At 45.4% G+C, this 11,122-nt stretch overlaps 1 protein-coding gene across 8 annotated transcripts in view; it reads left to right on the top strand.

Annotated features, from left to right (window-relative positions):
• The first annotated feature begins 2,006 nt into the window (after positions 1–2,006).
• Positions 2,007–11,122, top strand: part of C6H7orf50 (chromosome 6 C7orf50 homolog) — a 142,242-nt gene continuing 133,126 nt past the window's right edge. The window contains exons 1-2 of one of the 8 annotated variants that reach the window (XM_055115651.1): positions 4,515–4,610; positions 6,957–7,078. Coding sequence is in view for 1 of the 8 variants with exons in the window: in XM_055115650.2 (XP_054971625.1) it covers positions 5,481–5,483; positions 6,957–7,078 (125 nt within the window). In the remaining 7 variants the exon portion in view is untranslated. Of the gene's footprint in view, positions 5,484–6,956; positions 7,079–11,122 lie in introns of all 8 variants that reach the window. The other 7 variants (XM_055115649.2, XM_055115650.2, XM_057302817.2 and 4 more) reach the window with 7 other exon arrangements.

Genomic DNA, 11,122 nt, shown 5'->3' with positions numbered 1-11,122 from the left:
AATTTAGCCAGGCGTGTTGGCACGTGCCTGTAATCCCAGCTACTCGGGAGGCTGAGGCAGGAGAATCGCTTGAACCTGGGAGGTGGAGCTTGCAGTGAGCTGAGATCGTGCCATTGCACTCCAGTCTGGGTGACAGGGCGAGACTCTGTCTCCAAAAAAAAAAAAAAACTTTTTAGAGCAGCTCTGTAATTTTTCATTCTGGATGTTTCGTTCCACACTAAAGCTATTTTTGCACATAGTTGGGCTGTGGTGAATCTTAAGAAAAAAATGAAACAGCAGTCCACTCAGAGGACCAGCGTTTCCCTCTCCTGGTTTCACTTAAACAGTCCCTGGAGAATGAGGGCAATTAGAAAGGTTACTGTTTCTATGGCAATTGGGTAAAAAGTTGATGAGATTCTAGATAAAATCGGCTGTTCAACGAGCCGGGGTCAGCGCACACAGTGCTGAGCAGTGTGATCGTTTGCAGGGGTGATTTGGGCCAGTTGTTTGGCTGGGCGTTGGCCCATTTCCCCAGGACTTCTGTGGCACCCACGCTTTGTCCATCACTCGCAGCCTCTGATTCCCTGTTCTGCGGGAGCCAAGCCCATCTTCCATCGTGCTACACAGCTGGGTCTCTTGGCGGTAAATCTTGGAAGTTCTGTCTGAAGCAGTGATTCCTAAACTTGTTCAGGTGTCAGAAACCCAACCAGTCTTGGCCTTCCACGGCCTACCAAGAATACAGCTGAACTGAGTGCTGCACATGCAGTGTTCTGCAACACCAGATGCATCAGATACTGAATCTAGCATAAACAGACAACAAGCATCCAAGGTGTGAGATGAAGTTTGTAGGAAGAAAGATACCGTGGAGAAAATGGTATCACTTTAAGCTTTGCTGTAAATGAGAAAAGCCAGCTTAATCCAATTTGAGGGCCAGAGATCCTTGGGAGATGGTTAAGAGTATTTTGCAACAGTTGGGTTGATCAGCTGTGGTTCATGGTCTTATTAAAACAGCTAGTAACGGCCGGGCACGATGGCTCACAGCTGTAATCCCAGCACTTTGGAAGGCGGAGGTGGAGAGATCACTGAAGTCAGGAGTTTGATACCAGCCTGACTAACATGGTGAAATCCTGTCTCTACCAAAAATACAAAAATTAGCCAGGCATGGTGGTGGGCGCCTGTAGTTCCAGCTTCTCAGGAGGCCGAGGCAGGAGAATTGCTTGAGCCCATGATGTGGAGGCTGCAGTGACTCGAGATCGTGCCACTGCACTCCAGCCTGGGCAACACAGCAAGACTCTGTCTCAAAAAAAAAAGTTTCATACCTCAGGTGTCAATAATTTAGTGTTCAATAAAGTAGGAAGTGAGTGATATAACTCCTTAATATTCTAAAACTTGCATACCTCCTCAAACAATAAAAGAACCTAGTTAAGATAATAGGATATAAAACCAACACACAGGATCAAAATCCTTCATTCACACAAACAATAATCAGAAGATGTAATGGAAGAGGAAAACTCCATTTACAACGGTAATAAAGATAAAACACATAGGAATAAACTTAGGACATATGTAAGACCTATATTGGATAAAACTTTAAAACATGTTTCATGAAGTATTATTTTGGGAAGAAAAGAGAAAAATGTGTGTCTCATGAAAGGTACAATAGTAGATGCAAATCAATGGACAGACAGTCCTTGTTCTTGGAAGACTCAACAACCAAGAAAGACGGGTGCCAGACATGACGTGAGAGTATGTGAGGATGACCCTAGATAGCCTGACAAGGGTATCGCCTGAGAATGTGTGAAGATGACCCCAGAGAGCCTTACAAGGCTATCTTGTAAAGGATGTTCAGATTTACCTATTCAAGGCCCATCTTGAGCTCTCCCTGCCACAGCCCTGGGATCAGCCATTTCTCCCAGGAGCCCTGGTCCGTATTCATGGGGGATGGTATTTAGGAGCCGTGTTCTGGGTGCCAGGAGTGCTCAGTGCCACTGGGATGTCATTGCATCCAAGTCCTTTCAGCATTTCTGTATTAGTCAGTATTCACACTGCTATTCAGACATACCTGAGACTGGGTAATTTATAAATAAAAAGAAGTTGAATGGACTCACAGTTCTACGTGGCTGGGGAGGCCTCTCAGTCTTGGCAGAAGGCAAAAGGCACATCTTACATGGCAACAGATGACAGAAAATGAGAACCAAGCAAAAGGGGTTTCCCCTTATCAAACCATCAGATCGCATGAGACTTACTCACTACCACGAGAACAGTATGGGGGAAACTGCCCCCATGATTCAATTATGTCCCACCAGGTCCTTCCCACAATGCATGGGAATTATGGGAGCTACAATTCAAGATGAGATTTGGGTGGGGACACAGCCAAACCATATCAATTTCCAAAAATAAAAATGAAAAAAATTTCCTTTTTTCCTTTTTTTTTTTTTTCACCCAGGCTGGAGTGCAGTGGTGGGATCATAGTTCACTGCAGCCTCCATCTTCCAGGCTCAAGCAATCCTTCCACCTCAGCCTCCTAAGTAGCTGGGACTATATGCGTGCACCACCACACCCAGCTAATTTTCTATTTTTATTTTTGTAGACATGAGGTCTTACTATTTGCCCAGGCTGGTCTTGAACTCCTGGTGTCCATCTATCCTCCTGACTCAGCCTCCCAAAGAGCTGGGATTACAGGCCTGAGCCACTGCACCTGGCCATGATTCACTTTTTTTTTTTTTTTGAGCTGGAGTCTTGCTCTGTTGCCCAGGCTGGAGTGCAGTGGCGCGGTCTCAGCTCATTGCAACCTCCGCCTCCCGGGTTCAATAGGTTCTGATGCCTCAGCCTCCTGAGTAGCTGGGATTACAGGTGCATGCCACCATGCCTGGCTAATTTTTGTATTTTTAGTAGAGATGGAGTTTTGCCACGTTGGCCAGGCTGGTGTTGAACTCCTGACTTCAAGTGATCCATCCACCTCAGCCTCCCGAAGTGCTGGGATTACAGGTGTGAGTCACCACACCCAGCCGACTTCTAATGAACAGAATATGGCGAAAGCCTAGGGAAGTCACTTCTGAGATTAGGGTGCAAGGAGACTGTGATGTGCGTCTTGTGTGTGCCTCCAATTGTGTGTGCTTGCACCGTCTAAGGCAAGCCAGCTGCAGTGTTGTGAGCTTCCTTGTGGTAAGGCCCATGTACCAAGGAACTGAGGGTGGCCTTTGGGCAGCAGCCAGCAAGGCTGAGGCCCTTCTCTAATGACCTTGGAGGACTGAGTCCTTACGATATCCGTGTGTGTGAGCTTGGGAGTGGATCATTCCAGACAAGCTTTCCGATGAAACCACAACCCTGGGGGACACCTTGACCACAACTTGGTGAACCCTTGAGGCAAAGGCACAGAGCTTAGCCACGCCCACTTCCCTGACCGCGGATACCATGAGAAAATAAATGTTCTTTTAGGCTGCTAAATGTTGGGTTAATTTGTTATGCAGAAAAAGGAACCAAATACAATCTTCTACCAGTAAGGAAGAGTGCACCTTCTTTGCTTGTCACCTTTGGATTCCTGAGGCAACGTACATCATACTTGATACGGCTGCCAAGCACTTAACTTACTGGGTGACTTGAAAGCATGCTTTTTTTTCTTTTTTTTTTTTTAGACGGCGTCTGGCTGTGTTGCCCAGGCTGGAGTGCAATGGCTTGATCATAGCTCACTGCAGCCTCCATCTCCCAGGCTCCAGCGATCCTCCCACCTCAGCGTCCAGACTATCAGGAACTACAGGCACGTGCCACCACACCCGGCTAATTTTTATTTTTTTAATTTATTTTTTATTTTTTAAAACAGAGTCTCATTCTGTCGCCCAGGCTGGAGCGCAGTGGCACGATCTCGGCTCACTGCAACCTCCACCTCCCGGGCTTAAACGATTTTCCTGCCTCAGCCTCCCGAGTGGCTGGGATTACAGGCACCTGCCACCACGCCTGGCTAATTTTTGTATTTTTAGTAGAGACGGGGTTTCGTCATGTTGGCCAGGCGGGTCTCGAAGTCCTGAGCTCAAGCGATCCGCCCGCCTGGGCCTCCCAAAATGCTGGGATCACAGGCGTGAGTCACCGCTCCCGGACACAAGCATTATTATAACACTACCCACCCTGTGTATTTTTAGCACCTATCCTGATTTTTTAAATTCAGCACGAAGTTTAAGTCCTAGCCCTGTTGATCCCAATAGCCGTAGCTCATCCATTTCGACTCCGAGCCGAGCTCCATGCCCTGGACCCTCGGCGGAGGCCCCACCCCGGGACGCCAGCCCGGCCGGGGCAACTTGCTCCCCAGACCCCCAAGCCCTGCGGGGCCCAAACCTAGTCATCTGCACTTGTTCTGGGCAGGGCGGGTTGCCTTGGCAACCAGCTGCTCTCCAAGTAACTCTAGGCCTCTAGAGATGGCGTCAGTAGCCCGCGCCCGGTCCCGGAACCGCCCCCCGTGCTGCCGCCGCTTGCCATTAGCCGGCGGAGAGACGGACGCAGACCTCGTCCAATGGGAGGCTCCGCGCTCCTGAAGGCGGGACTAACGCTTACCTGGGGCGCGGGTCCCTGCCGGAAGGCGGCGTCCGCGACGCAGCTGTTCACGCTTAGGTGGGCGACGTGGGCGCAGGTGGGCGCAGGTAGGCGCGTGGGGCGGCGGCGGGGTGGCCGGCGGGTCAGGGCGCCAGGAGACCCAGAGCCCCGGGGCGGGCTCCCGCGGGGCTCCGCCCCCTCCACGTGGGTGCGCGGAGGCCCGGCGCCGCGCGACCGGGCGGTGGCCCTGGGGTCCGCGGTGCTGGGGAGGCTGGTGCGGCCGGTGCGTCCCGGCGCGGGCTCCGACACCCGCACCCCCCTCTGGGTTAACTCAGCGCGGGCGAGTGGAAGGGACTCAGCTGGCTCCTAGGTTTCAGGCCGTCAGGGCTTGCAGTGGCTCTGGTTTCATTGTCTTTCTCTGAAGACGCCCTGATTGCCCTCCGAGGCTTTCAGCTCGCACTTTCTCTTTTTTAATTTTTGAGGCAGTGTCTCGCTGTGCCACCCAGGTTGGAGTGCAGTGGCGTGATCATAGCTCACTGCAGCCTCCACCTCCTGGGCTCAAGCCGTCCTCCCGCCTCATCCTCCAAAGTAGCTGGGACCACATGCGCGCGCCACCACACCCGGATAATTTTTAAAAATGTTTTTTGTAGAAATGGGGTCTCACCATGTTACCCAGGCTGGTCTCGAATTCTTGGGCTCAAGCGATGGATCCTCCTGCCTCGGCCTCCCAAAGTGCTGGAATTACAGGAGTGAGCCAACGCGCCCGGCCTCACTTTCCATCATAAGCATGCTTTCCATTTCCTTCCTTCCGTCATTCATTCATTCATTCATTCATTTTTAAAAAACGTTCATTGGGTTCCTCCTGCACTGTTCGGGGCATTGGGCTACAGCTGTCAACAAGTGGAGACAAGTCTGTGATCTAGTGAACTTCCATTCTGGAGGGGAGAGACAGATGAACAAGGTGCACAGAGCAGGTGATGGTAAGTGCCATGGAGAAGATGAGAACAGGGGTTTTGAGAATGGAAAGGAAGCAGGAGGAGTGAGGCACCAGAACATTCCAGGTCGAGGAAACAGCAGGTGCAGGGGAAACAGCAGGGAGCCCAGTGTGGCTGCAGCCAATTTGGGAACAGAGAGAGAAAGAGGAGGTGAGTTCCCAGAGATGCGAGGAGGGGCCAGGGCAGTCGTGTGGACCTTACCAAGTGCCAAGGACCTTGACTTTCCCTCCAAGTGGAAGGGGACAGCTTGGGAAGTTTTTTGAGTGGAGGTGACACACCATCTGATTTAGGAGTTTAAAAGCCATCGTGAGAGGTGGTGGCTTGGACTGGGTACCTATGGGATCTTAAGGGAGTCACATTCTGGGTGTATTTCAGTAGTAAACCAACAGGAGTTTGTGGTGGGTTGGACGAGTATGTGAGAAAGAGAGGATTTGTGGATGGACCAAGGTTTTAAGCTTGAGCTACTATGTGAACCTCATCAGATGGATGTTTATGGAGAGGATGAACACTAGGAAGCTCAGGTTTGTGGAGGGTGATCAGGGGTATTGATTACGAATTCTTAAGCTTGAGATGATATATGTATAGATGATATATATGTACATATATATGGTTATATATAGTTATATATATACACAGTTTATACACACACCTGCATATATACATATCTATATATATTTATATACGTTTTTATATATTTATATATTTATATATTTTATTTATATATATTTATATATATTTATATATTTATATAGTTTATATATATTTATATATTTATATATTTATATAGTTTATATATATTTATATATTTTATATGTTTTTATATATTTTTTTATATATATTTATATATATACTTATATATTTATATATGTATATATACTTATATATTTATATATGTATATATACTTATATATTTATATATACTTATATATATTTATATATACTTATATATACTTATATATTTATATATACTTATATATATTTATATATTTATATATACTTATATATATTTATATATATTTATATATACTTATATATATATTTGTATATATTTATATATACTTATATATTTACATCTATATTTATATATATTTACATATATATTTATATATTTACATATATATTTATATATATTTACATATATATTTATATATATTTATATACTTATATATATTTACATATATATCTTTATATATATTTATATATTTATTTATATATATTTATGTATATATATTTATATATACTTATATATTTATATATATTTATATATACTTATATATATTTATATACATATTCTTATATATTTATATAAATATATATTTTATATTTTATATATATTATTTTTATATATAATATATTATTATATATTATATGTAAAATATATTTTATATATATTATTATTTTATATATATTATTATAAATAAATAAATAAATAAATATATATATATATTTCTTTTTGAGGTGGAGTCTCACTCTGTTGTCCAGGCTGGAGTGCAGTGGTGCGATCTCAGCTCACTGCAACCTCCACCTCTCGGATTCAAACGATTCTCCTGCCTCAGCCTCCCGAGTAGCTGGGTTTACAGGTAGGTGCCAGCACACCCAGCTAATTTTTGTGTTTTCAGTAAAGATGGGGTTTCACCATGGTAGCCAGGCTGGTCTCAAACTCCTGACCTCAAGTGATCCCCCGCCTCGGCCTCCCAAAGTGCTGGGATTACAGGTGTGAGCCACCGTGCCTGGCCATACACATACATATATATACACACATGTATATATATGTGTATAAACAGTGTAAACAGAGGTCAGGAGTTCAAGTATATATATGTGTATATATGTCTAGGTACACATATATGACCATATATATATATAACTATATGTATATACATATAACTACAGCTATATACATATACACAGTTGAGTTGGCGTGTAGTTCAAGGAGAGGGTTAATAAGAGACTGTAAAGAGAGGAAACAAAGTCATCAGTGTCTAGTTGGTATTTGAAGCCACATGACTGAATGGGATCACGAGGGAGTGAGGAGGCTGAGCACTAAGCCTGGGTCCTTCAGTGTTCAAGGACAGGGCGATTAAGAGGTGGGAGCAAAAGCAGGAGTTGTGCTGTCTGTGCTGGATGCCAAGTGAAAAATGCCTGTCAAGAGAGAAGGAAGGATCAATAGTCCAATGCTGTTAGGTCAAATAAGTTGCATACTGAGAGTTGGCAATGGGATTTAGCCACGTGGGTGTCATTGTGGTAGGGTGTTTGGGGCAAAAGCCTGATGGGATGGGGGAAGGAAAGGAGTCAGAGACAGGGCAGGTAGATGACTCTTTATTTATTTATTTATTTATTTATTTATTTATTTATTTTTGAGAAGGAGTCTCGCTCTGTAGCCCAGGCTGGAGTGCAGTGGTGCGATCTCGGCTCACTGCAAACTCCGCCTCCCAGGTTCACATCATTCTCCTGCCTCAGCCTCCCGAGTAGCTGGGACTACAGGCGCCCTCCACTATGCCCAGCTAATTTTTTGTATTTTTTAGTAGAGACGGGGTTTCACCGTGTTAGCCAGGATGGTCTCGATCTCCTGACCTTGTGATTTGCCTGTCTCGGCCTCCCAAAGTGCTGGGATTATAGGCGTGAGCCACCGCACCCGGCCTATTTATTTATTTATTTAGAGACACAATGTCACTCTGTTACCCATACTGAAGTGCAGTGGCGCGATCTCGGCTCACTGTAATCTCCATAGTTTCAAGTGATTCTCCTGCCTCAGCCTCCCGAGTAGCTGGGACTACAGGCACGCGCCACCACACCTGGCTAATTTTTGTATTTTTAGTAGAGATGGGGTTTCACCATATTGGCCAGCCTAGTCTCGAACTCCTGACTTCAGGTGATCTGCCCACCTCGGCCTCCCAAAGTGCTGGGATTACAGGTGTGAGCCACCGCGCCCAGCCTTGCCCCCACCTTTTTTTTTTTTAAGAGACAGTCTCTCGCTCTGTTGCCGAGGCTGGAGTATCGTGGCGTGATCGTGATTCACTGCACCCTTGAACTCCTGGGCTCATGTGATTCTCCTGCCTCAACCTCCCAAGTAGCTGGGACTACAGGCACGCACCACCATGCCCAGCTAATTAAAAAATATATATATATATTTTGGGGCCAGGTGTGGTGGCTCACGCCTGCAATCCCAGCAGTTTGGGAGGCCAAGGTGGGAGGATCACTTGAGCTCAGGAGTTTGAGACCAGTCTGGGAAACATGGCGAAACCCCATTCCCACAAAAAATACAAAAGTTAGCTACGTGGTGGTGTACACCCTTAGTCCCAGCTACTCCAGAGGCTGAGTTGGGAGGATTGCTTGAGCCTGGGCAGTCGAGGCTGCAGTGAGCTGTGATTATGCCACTGTGTTCCAGCCTAAATTTTGTCTCACAACAAACATTATAGCAAATGATCTTTCTCCCATTTATTTATTTATCGTAAAGTAGCACTTGGGTGTTTTTTTTTGTTTTTTTGTTTTTTTTTTTTGAGATGGAGTCTCACTCTCGCCCAGGCTGGAGTGCAGTGGCTCGATCTCGGCTCACTGCAATCTCCGCCTCCCGGGTTCATGCCATTCTCCTGCCTCAGCCTCCCGAGTAGTTGGGACTACAGGCGCCTGCCACCACGCCCGGCTAATTTTTTTTTGTATTTTTAGTAGAGACAGGGTTTCACTGTGTTAGCCAGGGTGGTCTTGATCTCCTGACCTCGTGATCCATCTGCCTCAGCCTCCCAAAGTGCTGGGATTACAGGCATGAGCCACCGTGCCCGGCCGCACTTGGGTGTTACATTTTTAAATTTATGGTAAATAATTTGAGAGGGATTATGGTTTTTTTTTTTCTTTTTTTGCAGTATATCGAGGGATTGTGAAACCATCACCACAATCTAATTTTAAGACTTCTTCCTTCTGCCACAAGAAACCCTGTACCCCTTAGTGGTCACCCACTCTTCCCTCCACTTGCCCTATCCCTAAATAATCTCTCATCTCCTTTCTGTCAGTATAATTTACGTATCCTGAGCTTTTCACAGAAGTGGAATTTTGCAGTGTGGAGTCTCGGGCGTCTGGCTTCTCCTGCCTGGCACAGTGTCTTCTGGGTTTATTGTCTTGTGGCACATGTCAGTATCCCATTTCCTCTGGTGGCTGAATAGTATCCCCTGTGTGAATACGCCACGTCTTGTTTCCCCCTTCGTCCATGGATGCACAGACACGGAGGTTGTTTCCACCACTTGAATATTAGGCACATACTGCCGTGAACATCATTGGACACATTTTTATGGAGATGTGTTCGTTTCTCTTTGATTGGCATTTCCTAAATGACCCGTGATGCTGAGCTGTGTTTCATGTGCCTGTTGGTCATTCGTGTATCTTCTTTGGAGAGACGTCTCTTCAGATCCCTTCCCTATTTAAAAACCGGGTTATTTGTCTCCTGTTGTTGAGTTGTTAGAGGTCTTTATATATTCTGGTTACTAGTGTCTTGTCAGATATGTGATTTGCAGGTATTTTCTCCAATACTATGGGTGGTGTCTTTTTTTTTTTAAAGACAGGTTCTCACTCTGTTGTCCAGGCTGGGTTGCAGTGGCATAATCATGGCTTATTACAACCTCGACTTCCAGAGCTCAGGTCATCCTCCCACTTCAGCCTCCCAAGTAGCTGGGACTACAGGTGTGCATCACCATGCCCAGCTAATTTTTTGTATTTTTTGTAGAGATGGAGCCTCACCATGTTGTCCAGGCTGGGTTGCAGTGGCATAATCATGGCTTATTACAACCTCGACTTCCAGAGCTCAGGTCATCCTCCCACTTCAGCCTCCCAAGTAGCTGGGACTACAGGTGTGCATCACCATGCCCAGCTAATTTTTTGTATTTTTTGTAGAGATGGAGCCTCACCATGTTGCCCAGGCTGGTCTTGAACTCCTGGGCTCAAGCAGTCCTCCCATCTCATCCTCCCAAAGTGCTGGGATTAGAGTTTTGAGCCACCGTGCCTAGCCTGGGTTTTCTTTTTGTTTTGTTTTTTGTAGAGATGTGGTCCTGCTGTGTGGCCGGGACTGGTCTGGAACTCCTGGCCTCAAGTGATCCTCCTGCCTTGGCCTCCCAAAGTGCTGGGATTACAGGCATTAGCCACTGCACTCAGCCTCTTTACTTTCTTGCTGGCATCCTTTGCAGCACAAAAATTTTAAATTTTGTTGTAGTCCAATTTATTATCTCTTTTTCTTTTGCCGCATGTTTTTGGTGCCATATGTAAGAGGCCATTGCCTAATCCAAGGTCATGAAGATTTAATCCTGTGTTTTCTTCTAATAATTTTATAGTTTTAGCTCTTCCATTTAGGACTTTGATCTATTTTGAGTTAGTTTTGTGTATGGTGTGAGGTAGGGCTCCAAATCCATTCTTTTATATGTTGGTAGCCAGTTGTCCTGGCACCATTTGTCTTTCCCACTGAATTGTCATGGCACTCTTGTTGAAAATCAGTTGACAGTAAATGAAAGTAAACGTCATTTTCCATAACAAACATTCATTATCTCAAAGCTTGAGTCACTTTCCCTTAGAACTATTTAAAGGAACCTTTCCATAATATGGAAAAGTCTTTTATCCCTTATTAGCAAATAGACATAGTGATTAAG

This window comes from Pan paniscus, chromosome 6 (assembly GCF_029289425.2).
Source record: "Pan paniscus chromosome 6, NHGRI_mPanPan1-v2.0_pri, whole genome shotgun sequence".
Lineage (NCBI taxonomy): Eukaryota > Metazoa > Chordata > Mammalia > Primates > Hominidae > Pan > Pan paniscus.
Note: the sequence above shows the minus strand (reverse complement) of the source record. Positions and strands in the feature narration are given on the sequence as shown.